The sequence below is a fragment of the Phascolarctos cinereus genome, unplaced genomic scaffold (assembly GCF_003287225.1).
Source record: "Phascolarctos cinereus isolate Bilbo 61053 unplaced genomic scaffold, phaCin_HiC Scaffold_4;HRSCAF=312, whole genome shotgun sequence".
NCBI lineage: Eukaryota > Metazoa > Chordata > Mammalia > Diprotodontia > Phascolarctidae > Phascolarctos > Phascolarctos cinereus.
In genome coordinates this window covers 340,661,873-340,685,816 of record NW_027555847.1, presented here as the reverse complement: position 1 = coordinate 340,685,816, position 23,944 = coordinate 340,661,873, and the positions used below count along the sequence as shown (strand labels likewise).

The following is a 23,944-nucleotide window of genomic DNA, read 5'->3' as shown; positions in this document are numbered from 1 at the left end:
TTTATCTGCAAAATGGGATACAATAATAGCACCTATTCACAGGATTACTAACAATCAGATGAAATAACATATGCAAAATGCCTTGAAAATCTGAAAGTGCTATATAAACATGAACTAACTGTTATTTTTATTATTGCCCTTGGGCACAGAGAATCACAGGTCCTACAAAGTCCCTAGTGTTCTTTGGATGAATATTTGAAAAGAGGAGAATTCGAATATTGTACTTTAATGGCTGATTATCTTCTCTGGGAAAAACTTATAGTTCCTTTGGGTATTTTGTTTGCTTCAAACAGTGTTTCCAAACCCAAACTGAAGCACCAATAGGCCGATATCTAAATTCTCTTCCACAGACCACACTTAGCTCTCAAGAGACAGGAGCTAGAAGCTAGGGAAGAGAGAGAGAGAGCTAGAAGACGTGAACAAGAATTCTTTTTTAAGCTTAAGAAAACTTTAAGAAGGAAAAACTTTGGTAGCAAACAATTTACTAACCAGTAAAAATTTGCTGTAGTCTACACATTGGGAGACCCTGGTTAATTGAGTTGTGTGGACGCTGCCTCCTACATGCTCTGTGGTAAAATGAGTGTCTCAGATACTTAGCAGAACTAGTACCCACTTGCCGTACTAGGGCTGTATGCTAATTATATGGTCTCGTTGAGGTGGAAATAGAGGTGCCGACCAGCCTGAAGAAAATAGCTTTTCCTTCTGGTTAATAGATGAGAACAGGCACCTCATCACTTCAAAGGTACCAATATTCATCTCCCTACAGTGGTGCTAGGCCATCCATCTGCTATGTCACTGGCCTCACAGGCCCAGCCAGCCACCTGGGAGGAGGGCACATCTGGAAAAGTTAAGTAAGTTACAGGGTTTACACGGATTGGGAAATGTCTTCTGCACAACTTATTGACAAAAGGTTAATGCATTTTTCTTCCATCTATCTGCATCAAATAAAAACACTCCGTAAGTTATTTTAAAGTTGGACACTCTGGGTTTGGTGTTGTTGGTCTGGCTGCCAATTAAAGGCATACTTTGTATGGATTGCTGTCAAGAATGACATTTCTTTCAAGGGGAAGGTGAGACATGCTCTGAAGGGTTAATGGGAACATAAGAAGGTTATAGGCCAAAGGAAATGTCCCAGATATATTCTAGCCACTGTTCTTGAGACTGTCCTAGGCATGCCTGCTGTAGTCACCACCACATCCCCTGCATCGTGCATCTACCTTATTGCTCCAAGATGTAGGGATCCTGCTGTGACTGACATTATATGTTCCTAGCCACCTACTAGGACCTACTTTTCTTTTAGATTTGTCAATAGCTTTAAATTCTCCCCATTATAGGAAAAAAATGGCATAGTCCCTGGCCTCAGGGTACTTGCAATCTAGCAGTGGAATGAGATGTATACCCAAATAACTATGATACAAGTTGGAATATGACACCGGGCACCCAAAGAGAGATGAGAGATTCAGGGAGCAAAAGTTCATTTCTACCTCAGTCACTTAACTGAATCACTTAATCATATATTATTGGGTAGAGTCCTCTGTTCATAGCTGGTATGTTGATTTTCCTAAAGCATTGGTCTGACCATGTCATTTGCCTACTCAATTGCTCCCTACCACCTCTAGAAGAAAATATAAAACCTGGTATTTAAAGCCCTTTATAGCCTGGCCCCAAACCCCAGCCCACATACACAGAATTCCATATTCCATCTCTGTCCCTTTGCACCTTGTCCCCCTGCCTGGAATATGCTCCCTCCTCACCCCCATCTTCCTTCAAGACTCAGTTTAAGTGTCCCTTTCTAGATAACACCTCTTCTAATACCTCCAACTTTTATTTCTACACCCTCCTCCCCAATTGCCTTGTATCTACAAGCAGCTGGTAGCTCTGGATAGAGCTCTGGGCCTAAGACTTGAGTTCAAATTTTGCCACAGACACTAGCTGTGTGACCTTGGGTGAGTCACTTAACCTCTCTCTGCTTCAGTTTCTTTAACTGTAAAATGGAGCTAATAATTGCACCTACTTTGCAGGGTTATTGTGAGATCAAATGAGATAGTATTTGTAAACATCTCTCATCTCAGTGCCTGGCACATAGTAGGCACTATATACATGCTTATTCTCTTCTCTTCCCCATCGTTTGGTCTTTGTAGTGATAGCATCTAGCACAGGGCCAGGCACACACAGGTAGGAGGCACTTACATGCAAGTTGATTGATTAATGTCTGTAAGTTTTCATTGAGATTCTAAGTTCTTCAAGGTCAGGAATATTTTTGGTTTTTGTTTTTGCTTTTTTGTATCCCTTGCAATATCTGGAATAGTACCAGGGGAGCCTGATCTCATATTCTTCCCCTTGTTTCATTTTGCATACTAGTCACTGGGCCACTTTCTGTATCTAGCACTCCCTATCAAACACCACATCCCCCCAAACCTACCCATCTCCCAGGCCTTTGCTCGTGCTGTTCCCTTTACCTAGAATACCCTTCCTCCCCCACTGAATTCCCACGTATCCTTATACCTCTAAGATCCCTTCCAGCTACGATTCTAATATTGCTAGAGTTAAGTGCCATGTAAGGCTTCCAGGAAGCTAATATTCCAAGAAGTTAATATTCATTCATTCAGCTAGGGTATAGTTACATAACTATACCCTAGCTGAATGAATGAATATTAACTTCTATTAAGCACTTACTATGTACAAGGTGGAGCAGCTATGTGGTGCAGTGCACAGAGTACTGGGTGGGCCTGGAGTCAAGAAGACCCATCTTCCTGACTTCAAATCTGTCTTCAGGTACTTACTGTATGACCCTGGGTGAGTCATTTCACTCTGCTTGCCTCAGTTTCCTCATCTGTAAAATGAGCTGGAGAAAGAAAAGGCAAACCACTCCAGTATCTTGGCCAAGAAAACTCCAAACAGGGTCACGCAGAGTCAGACATGACTGAAAATGACTAAATAACAACAAAAACACGTGCAAAAGCACCGTGCCAAATGCTGGAGACAGGAATAGAGAAGTCAGATGGTTCTCCCAAGGAGAAGAGGTCCCTGGAGAGCTCTCAGAACTCTCACAGGACTCATTCTAATGGGAGGAGGCCACACATACAGAAGGTGTCAGTGGCAAAGCAGATGGAAACCTCCAGTGACCCTCAGAGTACAGGTAAGCGTACACCTCTTCTTTAGTAATGGCTGAAGGCACCGGGCTGGAAGCGATGCTGTTCCCAAGGTTTTCGGGTTCATAGTGTGAGGACCTGCTGGCTATCTCCATCAGGATGTGAGAAGAGCCGATGGCCAAGGTGGTGGTGTTACTGGTTTGACTTGCCTGGCCCTATACTGCCCCCTGTTTCTCCCTCAAGGTGCTCTGCTGCTCTGGCTGGCCTATCTTATGTGCGGCAATTGGTAGAGACGGCTGGTCCCTTCCCCACAGGCATTCCTTCCTCAGATGATGGCTGTAAAGGCTGGGCTAGAAGCAGACCCAGTGGTATGGGAGTCCCACCACTCCCCAGGCTCCTGTGCCCACATGACTCTTGGTAGCACTTGGGCAGCAGATGCTGTAGGTGGTGATGAAGGTGGGCCTTGTCTTCACAATGATTTGCCCCCTCAATGATAGTTGCAAGGACGGGAGTAGAAGCAGGTCTGGTGGTTGTGGGGGCTGAAGCACTGCTATTTCAAAGGCTAGTGGGTCCATCTCCATCAACGTATGAGAGGAAACGGTGATCAAGGTGGTTACGGAATTTAACTTGTCTGGTGCATGTTGACTCTTGACTCTCCCTCAACAGTGTCACTAATAGGAATGGTCTCACCCCTCGGATCTCTGGTAGTACCTGGCTTTGTTCCTCTCTAATGCATTTATATCATTCTGCTTAATAGTTTATCTGTGACGGTATCTTGTCTCCTCCGTAGAGCATAAATTCCATGAGGACGGAATGCACAGCATATCTAATCTCTAAATCCCATCAGTGCCTAGAACTGTGCTTTCCACAAAACAGATAATTAATGCTACTGATCATGGATCTTTATTGACTTGAATCAGAGGGACGCTGAATAGGGCCTGAAGGTATAGGGAGGTCATTCTTCTGGAGCTACATTCTTTCTCTCCCAAATGTTCCCCAGCAGATGGTAATATTCTCATGTATCCCAAGGACTCTTCAGATGTGGTTGATTTTAAAGAACAAGTTACCAGTTCTGTGAAGATGATCCCCCAGAAACTACTTTTAGAGAGGTCTGTGTAGACTGAACCCCCCACAAAGGGTATGCAGGTGATAAAGACTGATTGTGTTTTAGCTGACATTTTTCGCTGAAGCGTAAGCAGGATATATTGGGGCAGCTAGATGTCACAGTGGATAGAGCACTGGCCTTGGGATCAGGCTGACTCATCTTCCTGAGTTCAAATCTGGCCTCAGACACTTCCTACCTGTGTGACCCTGGGCAAGTCACTTCACCCTACTTGCCTCAGTTTCCTCATCTTTAAAATGAGCTGAAGAAGGAAATGGCAAACCACTCTGGGATCTTTGCCAGGAAAACCCCAAATGGAGTCATGAAGAGTCAGCCATGACTGAAAAACAACTTAACAATAACAACAAAGCAGGATGTAGTGCTAGCCTTGGAGTCAGATGACCTTGGTTGAAGTGCTGCCTCTGCTACTCACTAGCTGGGCAACCTTGGGCAAATCATTTTGTTTCTCTGTGCCTGTTTTCTCAGCTGCAAAATGACAGAGGAGGAGTAGATAATATCCAAGGTTCCTTCCAGCTTTGACATTCCATAATTCTATATTCAATAGTTTCTTAAAAGCTTTCATGTCTTTGATTATCTTTGATATCCAATTACCAATTTGAGGTATCATATCTCTTCTTTACAGCTCTGCTCGGTCAATATAATTTTACGGCGTTCAGTTCCAACTGTTCTGTTATTGTGGACATCTGCTGTGTTTCCAGTTCTTTGCTAATGTAATTTCTGCTATGAATACTTTGATTTATGGATCTCTGTGTGTGTTTGTATGTGTCTTTTTTCCAAATCATTAACCTCTTGGGGAGCATATATCTAGCAGTGAGATCTCTGTTTCAAAAGGCACAGATATTTTAATCACTTTTTTATCATAACTCCAAATGTATGCAGTAGGCTTTTAATATATGTTAAAATATAAGTACATTAATGAATGAGTGAGCTATTCACCTCTGAAAGTGGAGCACTTACCCAAGTTCTACTTGCCCAAAATGGTGAATTGATGGCAGTACTAAAAAGCAGACCCAAATTTCCATCCTCTCACCAACAGGACCATAGTCACTGGACCTGATACCATTGGCACAATGAAAACTTCCAATCCCCAATTATCACACTATCTGCAAGCACTTAATTCAGAAAGCTTTCCCATTCAATATCAAGCAAGCAAAAAAAAAAGTCTCCAGCCCATTAGCATCAAGTCAGATCTCCATGGAACCTGGTGGTGATTGGAGCCTGCAGTCACAGAGAGACCTCTATAGGATTTTTCAAATGATTGAATGGAGAGTAGTGCATCAGCGGTGAAATCTCACATGCCATTTGATTTAAATATTAAACAAAAGTTCCTTTGAGGCTATGTCAGTACTAGAGGCAGACGGACGACTGGTTTACAATCTGTTAGCCTGGACTCCACATAATATTGGTGTCACCAAAAAAGCTTGTTTTCAGCAAGAGGTCACTGCCAACAATAAACTCAACCGCTCTATTTCCCTCAGAGCCTTGGGGTGTGTGTGTGTGTGTGTGTGTGTGTGTGTGTGTGTGTGTGTGTGTGTGTGTGTGTGTGTGTGTGTGTGTGTGTATGTGATATTTTCATCAGGTCTAGTGCTGGGCCAGGCAGGCCACGCTCTTCTGACTGACTCCCTGCCCTGTCCGGCATTACACCACACCGTCTGGCCCTCAAAATCAGCTCGAAGGGGAAAATTTTGGATGGTGAAAGCAGAATGAGAAAGATCCTGAGAAACAGAATCCTTCTTCATGTTCCCTTTGGATGTGCATTTGTTTGTGGTAACTTTCATAAACATTATTGGCCCTCTCCCCTTTGCTTCAGAGTGTGAGCAGTCCATTTATCTTTGACTGAGAGCATTATTTTTTCAGCTGTAAATCATGTTAATAGGGCAGCAAATAGATAGGAATGTGAAGTAAACAGTTCTAATACTTCCGATGTTTTTGATTAGTTTTCCAGCCCTATACAGTACTACTGTAGTTCAGAGGTCACAGGCAGACCTATTAATGGCAAAAGGGAACACTTACCCTATTGGCCACTCTGCTAACTGCTGGGAGCAGGGGCCCAACATTCATTTGAAATTCAACATTTCCAAAATTCTGAGCACCCTACCTTTGCTTTGAATTGACACTCAGGCCAGCTGGGCCCTTTGCTTGTGTTAAATGCACATTGGCAAGTCAACAGGTGTTAGTCCAGACACATTGTTTTTTTGGTTGTGAAGCAGTAACATTTGGTTAAGACACATTTCTTTCCTGGTGAATAGGTTTACAAGTTGCTTATTTTTTTTCTTCTTCCAGTAACCTCTCTCCTTCCAACTTCTGCCTCCTTAGGGACAGGAGAGAAGAAGTACATTGACCTGGGGAACTCCCAGGAAAGGAATCTCCCTCCACCAATCCAAGTGGGCGCTTCCTCTTCAATTTATAATCTTAAAGCATTCCCTACGACACTGAGAGATTGCGTCACACAACAGAGCTAGTGTTGGTCAGCACTTGAACCCAGGTCTTCTTTCAGGCTTCACTTCACAGCCAGTTCTCTCTCTACTTCCTCTCTCTGTCTCCATGTCCCTCAATCTTTTCTCCTCAATTTCTTGTGGAGCACTTTGGGTTTTTCCTTTGCAAGATCACACACTACCTTGAAATACTTGTTCATGCATGCATTGCACCCATCTATTAAGTTTCAGGAGCCCAAACGCTGATATTTCTCATATTTATATCAAGATCATAGACCTAGAGACTGAAGGCATTTGAGGGGTCATCTCATCCAAACATTCATTTTACAGATGAAGAAACTGAGGCCCAAAGAGGTTAAGTGATTTGCCGAAAATCACACAGGTAGGAACATCAAAGGCAAGATTTAAACTCAGATTCTTGGACTCCAGAGGCAATACTTTTGCTGGTTTACTATTTTGCCTCAACAGCACCTCCACTTACATCAGTAGCTACTTAATGTTTGTTGTAGAGTTAATTTGACAGATCCCTGCCAAAATAACGCTTGTTATTGCCTGCTTTGAACACAGCACCTTGAGTGCATGTATTTATTTGACTTCACACTCTGCCAAGTTATAACTATGCAAATATGGTAATTGGTCCTACCCCATTAGAAAAATGCAGTGTGAATTCAAATAATGCAACCTCATCATTGGGGCAAAGTCCTTATTCACACTAATTGGGACCTAGATGCCCTCTATCCATTACAACACCTACCTGCCTCATTTCACTGATGACTGATAAGATTTTCAGGTCTAGACCACAAAAAAAAAAATCAACTTCATTATCATATACACTCTTCTATTCTTAAAACCTTTTATGGAGGTTTTTTTTTCTTTTAAAAGAAACAGTATTTTAGTAGGCAATTTGATCAAAGTACTAATTAGACCAGAGTCAGTCATCTGTTCATCGTGCATATGGACCCACTGCCTTTCTACTATTCCGTGACCAGACACTGCCTTACCCCAAGCCAGCCACTGAGATACGCGCTATCAGTCAGAAGACATACTAAGAGAATGGAGAAGGCTCAGGAGAAGACTGTTCTTCATATTGGAAAAGCCCTTCACAGCCAAGGACTGCCTTCCTTTAGTGCTTAGTGAGTAGGTTAGTAGTGCTGCTTCTATATACATAAACAAAAGCCATTGTCCTTTGTAACATTTTAATTATCTTTAAAGCTAAATGCCTTTATCTGTTTCCTTTTTCCACCAATAACAGCTAAGTTCACATAATGCTTACTGTGTGCTAGGCACTGTACCAAGCATTTTATAATTGATCATTTTCATTTGATCCTCACAACAACTGGGAAGTAGGTGCTGTTATTAATACCTATTTTATACAAATGAGTAAACAGAGGCAGAGGTTAAGTGACTTGCCTAGGGTCACATAGTAAGTATCTGAGTCTGGATTTGAACTGATGTCTTCCTAACTCCAGGCCTGGCACTCTAGTCACTGTGCCATCCAGCTGCCCTACTTCTCAGAGATGAAGATGCAGGCTCTTCCTCACAATCTGATACAGTTAAATCATCTTAGAGGGTCTTAAAAATTTATGAGGTCACTTCAGCTTGTCCCTCCAAGGTCGTTGGGATGATTATCTAGAGAAGCCGGCTCTTGGAAACTGCTCTGGGGGTAGGGAGGGAGCAGCAGTCTGTGGCTGGTGGAAACTTTGCTTAATGACTTGGCATTACAGAAATTTGGCCAGTTACCATGGTAGAGGCACTCCAACTATGCTCTGAGCCCAGCTTAGAGCTCCGCACGTGATAAATTTTATTAATAAATGTTATGTATATTATAATTAAATGTTCACTGCGTGATCTCTCAATTATCTCCGCTAGTAGGATGAAGCCCGGAATTTTGTACTGCTCATATGGCACTTAATCCTACACCTTTTTGTTGTTGTTCAGTTGTTTCCAGTTGTGTACCACTCTTTGTGACTCCATCTGGGATTTTCTTGGCAGAGGTACTGGAGTGGTAACTCCAGAGTAACTGGAGTGGTGCCATTTCCTTCTCCAGCTCATTTTACAGATGAGGAAACTGAGGCCAACAGGGTTTAGTGACTTACCCAGGGTCACACAGCTAGTGAGTGGCTGAGGCCTAATTTGAATTCAAGTCTTCCTGACTCCAGACCTGGCGCTCTGGGTCACCTAGAGGCCCTGTTGAGTTTTGCGTATGCGTTTTACTGGCTGTATTAGATTTGACCCTTTGAGGACAGAGACTTTTCATTTGTCTTTGTAGATTACGGACATTTAACAAATTCTTGTTGAATTGAATTGAATTGTTGTCTCAGTCCCCCAATTCTGGCTATGATAATATTACTGTAGTTCCTTTTGACCAGTTTTGTCTTTTAAAAAACATTTCAAGAAAAACATTTCTTAAATGATTCTTCTCCCATTTTTATATCACTGTCATTTCTCAATAAATGACTCCTTCCCTACATTCTTTGTAGCAAACAAATACAGTGAAGCAAAACAAATTCATACATTAGCCAGTTCTGACAAGGGTATGCCCCATTCCACACCCATTGCCCACCACCTCTCCCCCTGAGAGGCAGAAAGGCATGCTTGTCTCTCATCTGAAGGCATAATTGGTAACCGCATCATTCTGACTTCTGAAGTCTCCAAAGCATGGTTTGCTTGAACATATTTTCTCTCTTAACCCTCATATGTTGCCACTGCATTAATCAATTCCCTTCCATGCCCGCCCTCATTCATGCCTTTAATGTCTCATCCTTGGATTATTACTAGAGCTTTTTGATATACTCCCACCCCCACCCCCACCCCACCCAAATAATGCTATAATAGTATTGCCCTGCTCTAAAGTCTTCAGGCACTCCCCTCTAAAAACCAAATGAAACGTAAATCCCTCAGTCTGGCATTAAAGGCCTTCCACAATTGGACCCCCAACCCTACCCTTTGGGCTTTATCTCCCACTATTCCCTAACATGACTCCTGGGCTCCAGCATATGGCTCATGTGCTGGTTTACAAGTACATCAAGCACCGTGCTCATCCTGTTCTTCTTCCTGCAACGGTGTCTTTCCTTTCTCATCTTCAGCAACAGAAATACTACCTCTCCAACAAGCTATACCTAAAATGCCTTCCCTTTTCAGCTTAGTCAGAAACAGATAATTCTCACAGAACTGTGTTAGTCAGAGGTGGATGGGACCTGGGTGATCATTAAGTTCACGAGGACTCCTTTTTTTTACAGATGGGAAACTGAGGTCCAAAGCAATGAAGTGATTAGTCACACAGTAAGTAGTTGAGTAGGGATTCTAACCCAGGTGTCGAGATTCCATAGTCAGAGTTTTTTTACATTTTGTCCTATTATCTGTGCTCAGTGCCCTTCTGAGTCTCTACTGCTCAAAGAGCAGTCAGTATATACTTTCTTGTATGGCTGAGATGGTGTATGCATGCTGTTGTAGCTACCATAGTGTACTTTCTTGAGAGCAGGAGCTATGTCTTGTACAACTTTTTATTACCACCAGGGTCTCAAAGAGAATATTGAACATAATAAGGCCTCAATAAATATTTATTGAATTGAGATGGAAATAATTTCTCCACCAACTTCAAATAGTATGTTTGGTTTTCTTCTTCAAAGGCTTTGTAAAGAACTTCACAAATCTTCTTGGATGAAGTACATTTGAAACTCCTTCCTATGTATTTCTCCCTTATAAAAACTTTCATTTTTCAATTAACAAGCATTTATTTTCTCTCCATTCCACTCCATCCCAACTTGAAAAACAAAGTCCTTGTAATAAATATGCGTAATCAATGAAAACAAATTCCCACTTTGTCTATGTCTAAATACATACGTCTCATTCTGTATCTTGAATCCATCACCTGCAGAAAGGGTAGGTAGCACAAGCTGAATAATGGTTGGTCATTGAGTTGTTCAGAGTTCTAAAGTTTATCAAAATAGCTTTAAAAAAAAATCTTTCATTTTATTTTATTCTCATATACTTCCTACAGGGGCAGTTCTTATGTATTCCTCTATCCCAATTGCCCTCCAGGTCCTAATATGTTCACATATCCCAAGAATTAGCAGAACACACACACACACACACACACACACACACTCTGTATGTAATTCTCAAGTTATAGCTACATGTCTGCATCTCTGCATCTCTGTGTCAGGCAACAAATATTTGTTGGGCATTTAACATGGGACCAAGTTCCTGGTCCTTGAGCTGGAGGAAAGATGAAAACAACAGGTATTATGATGCATACCTCTAAGACACTTAAATGATACAGTTTTATGAACTATATTACTTAGATTTAGCAGGTAAAAGTCACAATCATGTAAAAAAATAATGATTTTCCACTGTCCCAAGAAATAGGGATGAATTTTGCTTTTGATCTAACAAAAATGCCAGTAGTAAGCAGGTGCTTAATGAACATCTTTCAAGATGGTGAGACAATTATCCCAACAGAAGAATCTTGGAAAGTAATCTTCTATTAAAATGACATGACTTGTGAAAACGAAACTTAATCCAGTTAGTTGTTGCAAATTTGGAAGACTGGTCTCCAAACTGAAACTGAATCAGTCAATTGTATTTACAGAGTGTCCAACTTGTGGAGAAATTTGTACCACCAAGAGCCAAAGGATTCCAGGACAGAGCTAGAAGGGCCTTCCCATTTTATAGATGAGCAAATCTAGGCTCAGGGAGAGGAAGTGAGTCTTTCTAAAGTCATACAGATGGGGAGTAATGAGCTGAGATTCCAACCCAGGTTTTTGTCTTCTGTTTCAGTGCTGAAGGAAAGAAATGCAGTTTCTTCTCTTAAGAAGTTTGTGATGTTGGATGGTTAGGAACTATATTAATTAGCCTATAAGTTAATATATTAATTAATCTATAAATTAATTCATCTATAAACACTGGTTACCAGTGAATTTGTGGATCGGAAGGATGAAAAATGGGTATGATGGTATGAGGCTTAAAGCACCAAATCTCGAAAGGTTTCATGCAAAGGCATGAAATGAAGCCCAAGAAGGTGACCTTGCTGATAAAATTGTTATGATGTCTCACGAGATCCAGGGAAGCGCACTATTTGGATATTCTAAACTACCCCATATTTCCAGTGGAAATCTTGCTACCTACTATTCACTACTAAAGGGAGGCCAGAGAAAGTTGCTTTTAAAAATATCGTAGTAGAAAGAGCTTTTTTTTTTCTTTCTGGGAATTGGATCTGCATCTTTAGCATTTAGGATTGATATAATACCAGAGACTTACAAATATCTTTTACTATCAAAATGTAAGATATCCCTCTCCACTCTAACCCAAACCCAAACTCCAAAACTTTTTAGGCATCTCTAGGGAACAAAGGCATCCTACTGTTACAGCTGAGAAGCCAACATAAGTTGTAATTAGTGAGAATACAAACGTAGGGTCATGTTCCTTCTTAAAGAATCACACGTACTTCTGCATAAAGGGAGGATCTACTATCCTACTGGACCAGAGGTCAGTAGAGAGTGGCAACAGGGTATACAACAAGGTCAATAGAGTCACAGGTTGTGGAGAAATCCTTAATTACATGACCAAATCTGGGTCAATTCCTGCCAACCCCTTCAGTTTTCACCAATCCTAGAATATCCTATCATTTTTTAAAGTAGCGGTGGTGGAGAGATCTCCAAATTCCCAGTCCTCGACTCATTCATTCTTTAAAAAAAATAAATAAAATTGTGTGCTCCTAAATGAATGAAAAAGAGTAACTTTCTGAAACATCGATAAAGCTCTGACTCTCTATTGGCTGATTGTTGAAGAAATCCAGGGGTCCATTCAGTTTAGAGGTTGTTCCCTATGAATGGTACCAGTCTTTTGCTCGGCAGCAGACATTGTTTGGGAGGATGAAGCCATGACTGATAGGGAATGAGGCGTCTTCTTTGGAGGTCTCTGATCAAACATTTTACATGTTGACTGTTCGTCAGACCAACAAACAGAAGGATGAGACTAAGCAGTTTTGGAGAGGGAAGTAAAGCCTCTTCAAATGCAAAGAAGATGAAAAGAACAGGAGGTGATTAGCAGAGTTTGGTTTTCCACTTCTAAATCCTCTGTTTTAGACCTATAGTAGAATAAAAGGGGCCTAACTTTACAGAGCTCTCTTAGGAAAAAAGCCAAAATTGGGGTCCCAAAGGTATATAGGCTTATTAGATTCCTTCTTGAGTTTGCTTAGATTTTTTTGGTATGAAGTGAAATGGTATGTGAATACAATTTTAAAATAGTTCTAAATTGGGGGTGCTGCTGCTGCAGGGGGCTACTGCAAATAAGTTAGGACCAAAAAGAAATAAAAAACAACCTCAAGACTGAAAAACGTGATCTGAAACTAATGCACTGATAGGCAGCTTATGAAGGTGTCAGCCTACAGACTTCAAAATAGGTTTATGTTTCACAGGAGCTATAGCTTCACCAAGGTGGGGAGTCCCTCATCTGACACAGATCAATACCCCCCCCGACATCTGATTTCAAGAGCTGCTGTAGCCAAACAAATTCCAACCCCTGGTGGTCACCCTCCTGGGGATCAGTCTCTCTCACCACTAGGCCGGTGGTGCTCCAGACACAGATGCACGGTCCATCACCAGGTCCACAGTCTGCACTCAAAGCCTTTCCCCCCTTGGGGAAAGAGTCAGAGTGAGCACCCTCCTGGTGTGTCCTGAAAACCAGGGTGCACTCCAAGCTACAGAGGTCTCAGAAGAAGAATTTAGGGGAGGATGAGCCTATGGTCATACAAGCCAACTGTTCAATTAAGGAGGTCAAAAAACATTTAAAAAACAAAAAACCAAAACCAAAACCAAAACACTTGTAGGACAATAACTTAAGAGCCCAACGGCTACACATACTTCCAATGTAATGTGAGGCCTACAGACAAGTGCCATAACTTGAGCCTGATACAGAAAGATTACAAAGATTTCCTGTTGAATAAACTTGTTAAGAGTGAATCTTTGAGGGACTGGTGTAGACACTTCACACCACAAAGCTGCCTACAAAATGGAGGAGATTCAAAGATAAGCCTAATTAGAGTTAACCTCTTAGAAGGAGCCTTTTCTGATTTTCCCAATTATTAGTGTTGCCCAGTAGTCCTACCTGAATCGTCCAAACTATTCTGCTTTCATTTTATATTTCCTTGTCTGTGTTATGTGCTGTTGCCTTACAGGAGAGCATGATTTTGATTGTGACTGTCTTCTTTTCATCCCCAGTGCTTAGAAGAGTAGGTCACAGATCTGGAGCTGGAAGGGAACTCAGAGGCCATCTAGTCCAACTGTTTCATTTTACAGATGAGCAAAACTGAGGCTCTTTGAGATGAGGTGACTTGCCCAAGGTCACTCAAGCAGTAAGCCTTCAAAGAAGGATTTGAATCCAGGTCTCATGACCTGGATTCTGGCCAGTGATTTTTCAGTGAAGTTTTTTGTTCCAATCAAGCCTCTTGACTCAGATGACTTCTCGATACCTATTTCTCAATGATCGGATGTTACATCAGACTCAGTCGTGCCTCACTGTGCCCTTGAAGAGCTCTTCCAGATGACCTTCAGCTGTATTGCATGCAAACCACCCAGAATCCATTCTCCTCACCTGAATGCCTTAGTCAATGACCATGGCATCGATGTCCCTTGGGAGGCCATTGTCCTTTCCTTGTTGATACATTTAAATAATAAACTACCCCACTGAGCAGTATGTCTGGGAAGTTCATCCAGACGTTGAAAACATATTCAGTTCTAGGTTTAGTCATTCAGCTGCTTGGAAAGCAACCACAATTTATAGGCTTTGGACATTTGGTCTGATGCTTAGTGATCCTGGCTCTGCCACTACTATATCAGCTATATGATCTTGAGGAAGGCACTTAACTTCTCAGCCACAACTTCCTCATCAGTAGATGATCTCCAAGATCCCCTCCAGTTTTCAGTCTATGATCCTATGTTGTTGGAGCCCTGGGGCTGCCTTTGTGGGTGCAGGACTCAATTTCTTCCTCTAAGGGAATCATCTGCCAGGTTGACATTTTTTGTTGAATTTTGTAGGTCTTATTGGATTTTGCCTGTGATATAAATGATCTTCCCAGTGGACTGATTTTTTCATATTTCATGGACACATAAGGACATACAACTGTCACAAGGAACCATGCAATGGAGGAGTCCCCTAAACTTATTGGAATATTGCTTTCAGGAAGTTCAGTTTCATTGTGCTAGAGTCAGCATTTCCTTCTTGGGGAGAATACTTTTTGCTCACCTCCTTCATCAGGGTGAAGCTGTTTAAATGAATAAGACTGACATAGCTATACGAAGTGACTAGAATGGGCCAGATCAGAGAGGAGAACATCAGATAAAAAGGGGATGAGTGGAGTGTTAATCAGGATAATAGAGAGAAAGGGAAAGCTTTAAAATTAATGGGGGGAAAGCCCTTTGAAAAAGCTTGTATTTTCCTACCCCTGAGATCTAGAGGAAATGGTTTCATTGGTAAGTTATGTAGAATCTTTTTTTTTTTACCCCAATCATTTTTGAACCACTCTACTACCTCAAGGAGTCACTAACATGTAAACATCTGGCCATAGCGGGATGATTTGGTGGCAGGAGATTTGGCCAAAGAGTTAGGAATCCCAGGTTCTAGTCTCAGCTCTACCACTGACTTTAGGAAATCTATGTCTAATTCCCCCTTCTGTAAAATACAGGAGAATAATACTTGTCCTGTCACTATCACAGGACTGTAGAGAGGCTCAAAAAGAACATGTATGTGAAAGTATTTTGAAAAGTGGGAAGGGCCACACAAATGGTATGAGTATGATGACTATTTGTAGAGGGTGGCCCACTGAAGTCCCAAAGAGGCCTAAGGGAACAGGAGAAGGCATATCCAGTCCCAGACTACCCTAAAGGTACTACCCCTACAGGGTAGGTACAGGGCCTAAACCAAGCCCCACTGAATGAAATGTATTTAATGCACCATGTTTTAAATGGGTTAGCCCATCAGATGGGAATTGAGGTGAAGTTCATTTGAAAACCATAAAGAATTTTTTACTGCACAGCAGTTAGTAGTTGGACAAACTGCACATTGGAGAGATTCTCCTTTATGCCTTTCAAACACTTTATGTTGATTTTATAGGAAGGCACATTATAGAGAGAAAGAGGTTGGACCAAACTGACCATTCCCCAACATGAGGAGTCAAATTTTCCAGATCCAATGACACAGAAGATAGAAGAAAAGATTTTCATTTACGGTTTTAATTCAAAGGGACAGGGAAGGGGAAGGGGAGATTGATCTTCCATCTGAGCTTCCTCTTCTTACAAGGGACCCTCCTCAGGTTTCATAAATAAGTAGGGTAGGGAGAGGAGTAGGGTGCTAAGATCCATGCTTATAGGCTACTTTGTGCATCTGAGTTTTAAAACACTTAACCCTAAGATGCAAATCATTTAACATGCTGACTCAATGGTGGCCAAAAGTTGTGAACCCTTTGGTGCTAGGAATTCCCAACATGATGTGGTAATGCATTTCACAGCATGAACTTCAGACCTCCCAGGTCCAAGCTTGGGGGAGTCGGGATGGGGGAGGGCGAGGAATCTAGATTAGCCTAGAATGTCTTTGTATGGAGATGGTCACTCCCCTTCAAACCCATTGAAAATGGGGGATGGATCCCCATGGGTAACTCCCACCTCCCACTCCCACACATATACCTTTTCATTTCTGTTTGCACCACTAGGTCACGAGGTTAATGAAAAAGCTGTCTAAAGTTATAGAGAGAACGAGGCCAGGCACGATTATTAGATTTCCATTCTAGTCTGAATATGGGGTCTGAACCTAGAGACAACCCCATTTGCTTGAAAACCTTACAGTTCTGTCCCCACTTGCTTGGGTATGTCTGAGACTCCTTAGGAAATTGATACATGGTAGCTGCCTACCTTGGAAACCAAACTAGGTTACATTGGGCTGGATCTCAGAAAGCATACTCCTTCGGTGGGAAGAACTGTGAGTACTCCATAGAGTCAAAAGTAAGTGACAGGACAGGATTTCCCTGGAGTTCCAACACAGCCTGAAGGTTGGATTTTTCTTTCTCTTACCTTTATTTTTTTGGATAGTACTCTTACCCTTTAAAGACCAATGCACATGTGGGAATCCCCCAAAGTAGCTTTAAAAATATTTACTTATTCCAGAAGTATATTTACATTGGTGGAAGTAGTTCCTTCCACCAAATTGAGGTATTCCTAGAAAGCTGTTTTTATAGGAAATATAATAAAACACTGTTTTGATTGAGGCATGCCATTTTCCATTAGCACTCTTAAATTGAACTCTGTTCACTCACTGTGAATGAATGACTTGAATGAAAGCAAACCACCGCCACAGACAAACCAACTGGAAAAGGCACTTTTTTTAAAGTTCCTCACAATCACTTCAAAGGGTATGCAAAGTAATCATTTGTTTTGACCCAAGAATGGCAGAACTGATTTTGGAGAATTTTGTATCAACAGGCAACTCAAACAAAAATGGAAAACTGTGGCTCCTGAAAGCTAACACACTGAAAGAAGGCAGGCTAAGGATGTCAATTCTACTCAGCATTTATTTTCATTTGAAGATAGTGGGAATCACGTATAAATCATTGACAATACAAGTTCCCCTCGCCTGGCAGTTGTCCACACGAATTGGTCAACTTCTAAGTATAGATGCTGTATTTTTAGTATAAAGACAGGATAACATGACAGTTAACTAGCAACCAAGACCGTAAACTACAGTAGATACAAACTCTTGTAATATAAATTAATTGCCATTACAAAAAGGCAACTGATTTAGCTCATAAGGTACAAAAATTGTTAACTCCATAAATACAATGAAAAGCTAAGAGAAGTAATACATCACAGACTTTTTTTTTCCTACATAGTATTTGAATATGCAAACCAAGACACCTGTGGCACATTACACGACAAGTAAGAATCTCTTTCTCTCTCTCTCTCTCTCTCTCTCACACACACACACACACACTCACTCTCACTCTCTCTCTCTCTCTCTCTCTCCCATGTGGATTTCTGAAATATGGCAAATTCTAGAGTTACAGGGACAGGATGCAGCACGGAAGCAGTGAGACAGCAAGCTCAGAACTGCTAGACAAAGAAGGAGCCTTATTGACAGTTGTAAAGCATTAGGCGTCAGACAGAAACTTGTCAAAAACAGCTGTTGTTGGGTACTGATTGATAATGTTTTCATTCTGACGGCTGAGACACTGCAGAGAGTCGTAGGTCTGAGAGGAAGCCCAACGCTGGTGCACACATGAACACAGTCTCTCTGTCTCACACACACACACACACACACACACACACACACACACACACACACACACACACACACACACATGCACACACCGGGAAGTAATTTAACAGATGGCTTCGGAGCATTAAACCACAGTATCTTAAAAAGACAATATTCTACATTTAATGAACTTACAGGGAAAGCAATCCCTAATGGTCAGATTTATCCCTCTCAGATAGTGGAACCACAAGAGGACAAGATGAAACAGGAATCTGAGATCCTGGTCATCAGAATAGAAAGTATGTGCTGCTCAAATATTACACAGTATTAAAAATACTCAAGAACACCTTAGACAAAAAAATTAGGTATCATTTGCTACAGAGCTTTTTTTGATCCATTCCATAAAAAAGGTTGAAGAAGTTTTCAAACATTTAAAAGGTGATGATTTCATTAAAATCTACCTATGCTATTGAACCACAAAAACTACATTCAAATAACATGAAGGGTCTGATGTCTGTTTGTCCTCTGGAGCAGGGATGAGGTATTGTGTTGACCTGTCCTATGGTGCCATGAGTGCAGATAGTAAGAACATGTTTTTACTGCTCAGGTGTATTAAGAGGGTTTCTAAAGTTCATCCACTTAAAAAAATATTTATAAGTGCCCAAAGGTCCTAGTCTATATTATGGACCAAAGGCTTAGAGAATTTAATTTTTAAAAGTCCTCCATCCAGAAATCTGTTTTCAGTTTCAGGAGGGGAAAAAGGGATCAAACTCCAGAAAACCAATACATTTCATTCCATTTCAATTCTATAAGTTCAATTAAATGGATTAATTTTTAATTAGTTCAAAAAATTGAAGCTGGGCCAAGAACAAATGCATTAACATTTAGCCCAGAGCAAATTACTGAGGCCAAGTTGTCAACCTCTGAAAATAGAGGTTTGTAACAGAAACACTGATAGACCCTCATCTACTGTGGAGAGGCACTAGCAGACCACTAACATACCATTAGCACTTTATGAATGAACGATACAAATGATCCCTTATCTGAAACCTTTGTCACAATTCATGCTAAACACGACAACCACTGCCAATTTTACATATGTTTAGTTTGGCTATTCTTAATCATTTCCATTATTTAAAAAAAAACCCAACAAACTATTTCCTTCATTTCTATCAATCTTCTAAAGATTTCTTAAAAGAAAATAAAAACAACAAAACAACTAACTGATCATTTTGTTGCAGCTTGATTTTATGAAGATTCTCATTCTCTTTATATTAAGAAATAATCTAGGCTTGATAGTAATCTGTACATCTCGATAGGAATTTGTGCCTGGATATCTCTGTTCAAACACAAATGTAATGGTCTACGCCTTTAAAGTGGGTGGAGAATGAGACTTGAGTTTTAATCAACCCCAAAATTACTTATGTTGTCGTTAAGTGACACTTCAAAGCCAACTCTGCATCAATAGAGCATTCCTTCCTTATAAGATGATTTATTGGAACTGTTGGTGACCATTCTTAACAGATAGTCCATGAGGGCAGCATTTAAAACTAAATGCCTTCTGATTATGTAGAGGTCCATAAGAAATGCTATGATATACATATTACACATAACACATTTTACAGATCCCCTTTGGAAAATAAGTCAAGGTATTGTGAGTACTTTTGTGCCTTCACAAATTTTCTGACTCTTATGAACTATAACTCCCATCCATTTCAGCACAAGGCAGATCATGGAGTTTCTCATAACGACAGAAGGAAGCTACATGCAATGAACAGAATAATTAGTGGTAAACAGAGAATAAATTCTCTCTCAGTAGTGTGTACTTGGACTTTAATATCAATGATAATTTACCTGACTTACAGAATATTTATTTGAATAGAGAGATGAAACAGAATCTGGAAAACTTGAAGGGAAAAAAAATGGATTTCAAAGCAGTTAATAGTTTTGATATCAAAATAAAATTAAAACAAGAAACAAACAAACTAGGTACAAGGACCTTCCGAGATTTGGTCTTCTTCTCTAGCTTTCACATTCTTACAGGTTCAGGGTCCTTTTCTTCTAACAAATTTATCAGCTGTGCGAAGCTGTCTTTTACTGCATTCATGTTATCTAGTGAGCAGGGTTGCAGAATCCAGCGTTTTCCTCGTGCAAGTGGTTCAAGTTCAAAATATTTTTTGATCTATGAAAAAAAAAAGGTAAACACCTTATTGATAAAAATCCCATTCTTTCTCATAACAATCATTAGAGAGTTGTAAGGTAGGGGTACCCAGGCCATTCTAAGAGGCCAATCACCAGCTGTTCTTATAATATACATTCTATGTTGTGACCCGAGTGTATTTTCTTTAGGGGTGAGTGACCTGCCTGCAAGCCACCATTCTGCCCATCCACTTCACAGCATGGGAGGTCCTATCGAGTCTGAGAAAGAATTGCAAGCACCAACTACACAGGGCCAACTATACCAAAGATGGCAAAAATTTGAATTCAATTCAAAGGAAGCAAACAGCTTCAGAACACTGCACCCTGATGCCTGAGGACGCTCGTAACCTACAGTATAACATTGGACAGTTGTGAGGAAGCTATTCAAGACTCAATTAGTTTGACTATAAGTAAATTGCCCCCTATATCTGAAAAACAAATAAAAAGTTCCCCCACTTTTCCCTTCCAAAAATCCCCACCTCCATGACACAAGAGGACGCTTAAAAGTAACCCTCCTTGTAAGTGGATAATTTCCTCCAGTAATAAAAAAAAATTATATGCTAGGTTTTTCCTTTCTAAAAAGTCTGGTGTTTTTGATGCCTATGGGGAAAAAAAAGGGGATAGGAGAATGACTTCACAACTGGCACATGGGGTCAGGCATCTGCCAGCTTTTCATCACTAAAGACTTGATTCCCATCACTGCTGAAACATGATCAATAAAACCCCATCACAAGCCAGTCTCTTACTGATGAAGATACTGATTTAGCAGGATCTTGGTAAAACTGAGTATAACCAACTCGTAGTGCTAGGTAATAGCCAAGCTTTTGGTTTACAAAATTATTGGTTATTTTTCCTGTGGCTTGGGCAAGGTGAAGACCAATGTTTGTGAAACCTTTTTTGTTAAATTCCCTCAAGTGCATTCTATCTCTCACACACACACACACACACACACACACACACACTCTCTCTCTTTCTCTCTCTCTTTCTCTCTCTCTCATGTTTATGTGCTATTTATAACATGGGCAAGGTTTTACATAATGAAAGATAAATACACTGGCAGTCACAGCATCAGATGAAACACTACTCAAAGACATTCCTGGATAGCAAAACCCATTAAATAATGTGTGCCATGGAAAATGTCCAGGGTCTTACCTTCATGAATACCTGATTCAAGAGAACTGACACAATTTCATGCTATTTAAAAACGTGGTATCAGTCTACATTCATCACTATAATTACACACACTTTGCTAACACCGGCACACTTGAAATAAGTTGTCTTAAAGGTGACTTAATTTGCACACTTTTTGTCAAAATTGGAACATGGGTAGATAGGTGAAGGATCTGTGATTTCAATAGTAACAGTAACTCATTGGTTGAAATGTCTGTCATACAGTTAGGCTGTGACTTAGTAGGTGAGATGTAAAGAGTTGGTTTGTCTAGAGTCAAACAGTTAGTGTCTGTGGCGCAATTTGAGCAAAAGTCTTCCTGACATCAATCCCTAAGCTACTCTATGAGCTAGGCCAAACTATTTCTTCAATTATGAATATTTGTTTTCTATACTCATAAAGAAGCTACAATTACATCAACACTTCTCCTATAAACTCTGTTAAAGGAAATAATGATAGTAGCTATTTACCTAATAAATTAAAATTTTGAGGGGTCATAAAAATTAGAGACAGGAACACGTTAGTTGGTAATAACAGGTATGCGAAAGAGGGCGTCAACATAAACGAAACTTGCTGATGAGGGCATCAGCAAAAAAATTTTTTAAAAATGCACAGTAAAAAACAAAAAAAAAAGTGCAGAAAGGGATACAGCACAATTTTATTGCTACCTTGTTAAATTATACACATACTTAGATGTGTAAATGTATATATACAGATATATCTTTTAAAAAGGAACTATAGAACAATGGTCAATTTGATATAAAAAATTTTTCTTTGTGTTTTTTTTAAAAGCCTCTCTTGTTTTGTCTTCTTTTTATACATACAGGATTGAAAGCCATCAAGATGTTATATAAGGAAAGACCTAGCAAGGTTTCAAGGTGAGCCACTTAACAATTAGACTATGTAGCATCTTTGGTTTTGTATAGTGCTAAAGGTTATAATGTATTTGGTGCTAAGTTCACAATAAAAAAGATTTCATTTAAAATAAAATTAATTTAATTTAATCTTAAAAAAAATTTAATTTCTAAAAAAAGCATCTTAGAAATGCAGTTTCATTTTGAGCCTGGGATGCAATGACATCCGGGGCTGACCAAGGCAACAGTAATGATAAGCTGACATTTATTTAGCCCTTTAAGAAGTGCAAAACATACCTAATAATTCTCTCATTAGATCTTCCCAAGAATCCCATGAAATAAATAGTACCATTCCTTATCTCCACTTCCCATTTCACTGATGAGGAAACTGAGTCTTGAAGAGATTAAATGATCATATAGCCACTATCAGAAAGCTTCCAGACTCCAGACTCAGTGCTCTCCCCCACCACATGCCAACCCCTACATTGTTAATTATCACATGTGCACTGCTGTTAAATAGCACATCTCTGCTCCCCAGAGATAAGGTATGGGTCACATTTCTATGAATGTTTATGCCCAAGAAAAACAAACACTGTCTCCACTCTTCTTTTGTTTTTCCTTAAGGAACCATGTACAATTTATTTTTAAGAGGGTGGCAAAAATGAACTGTTTCCATAGCTGCCAACATCCCTACCCACAGAAGAAGCTCATTATCAATCTGATGAAATTGGTAACCAGCAGAAAGACAGAAAAGGGTTTGCAGGCAAGGACAGACTGGGAGAACAAAGCATAAATTTGTTGTGTAAGGTGATTGATTGCTCTAAATAGGACTGAAGTTTCAATTCATTAGTGTTATTTTTCCAAAGCCTCATAGGGTCTGTGTTTAGGGGGAAAAAAAAAAGTGAGGCTGGGGAGATTGCATCAGTTGGACCCAAAATGGCTGAAACTTGAACTTATGGTGCAATGTAATGTTTGATCAACCAGAACTCACGTCAGTAGACATAGTACACATACGCAACTCTTGAGCTTGGATGAGTTTTTACTTTTGACAAATTTACTAACCACTGGTATGCAGGCCAGTATTTTATATACCATTAATGCTTATTACTTGAAAGGATAAATGAGTTTGATGCTTTAAAAGACCCCTACCATGTTAATAACACTCACCTGGAACAACTTTCTAGAAAATTCTGATTAAATAGTAGCTTAAATACATTCTTTTATAGCCAATTCCAGCAAAATTGAGTATTTATTTGGCTGCCTAACTCTAGACATTGAATACATATAAACTGATAGAAAACAAACTCTGCAAAACTGAACACAAGCTAAAAATCAATGTCAGTCGATGGCTCCTGTTGTAAATATTTAAGCTTTGAAAATTCACTAACGTACATGTGTAATCCATAGTAAGGATTCCAGAAGAAGCTTAGAGAGGTGGTAACCACATGACATTATATATGAGCAGGAAGTGAGAGCTGCACAAAAACTTTACCCAAAACAAAATTTAGTGTGGCCATCTGATAGATAAGGCTAATGGTGTTAAGCTGACAAGTAGGGGTGAGTAACTTGAGATTTTTAGACCTCTAACCCAACTGAATGTCCAGCACACACCCCCTACTGGTAGACAACAGCTACTTACTGGCTGAGTACATATACACCCACATTAATGATACCAATTTCAAAACTAGTCTTGGCACAACAGTAACATCAGAAATTGCAAGCGCATATGTTTGCCACAGAAAAGAGCTTTTTATGACTCTAGTTTTTGTGTTTCTGAAAACACTGACTTCAAAACAATTTGAAAAAGATGAAGACAGCTGAATCTCAAT

At 40.2% G+C, this 23,944-nt stretch overlaps 1 protein-coding gene across 10 annotated transcripts in view; it reads right to left on the bottom strand.

Annotated features, from left to right (window-relative positions):
* ARL15 (ARF like GTPase 15) overlaps positions 1 to 23,944 on the bottom strand; it is a 516,687-nt gene that overhangs the window by 29,563 nt on the left and 463,180 nt on the right. For 9 of the 10 annotated variants that reach the window (XM_020996974.2, XM_020997001.2, XM_020997021.2 and 6 more), the window contains one exon: positions 17,194 to 20,076. In XM_020996974.2, the coding sequence (XP_020852633.1) occupies positions 19,924 to 20,076 (153 nt within the window). In that variant the 3' untranslated portion in view covers positions 17,194 to 19,923. Of the gene's footprint in view, positions 1 to 17,193; positions 20,077 to 23,944 lie in introns of those variants that run through there. The other variant, XR_013486144.1, reaches the window with a different exon arrangement.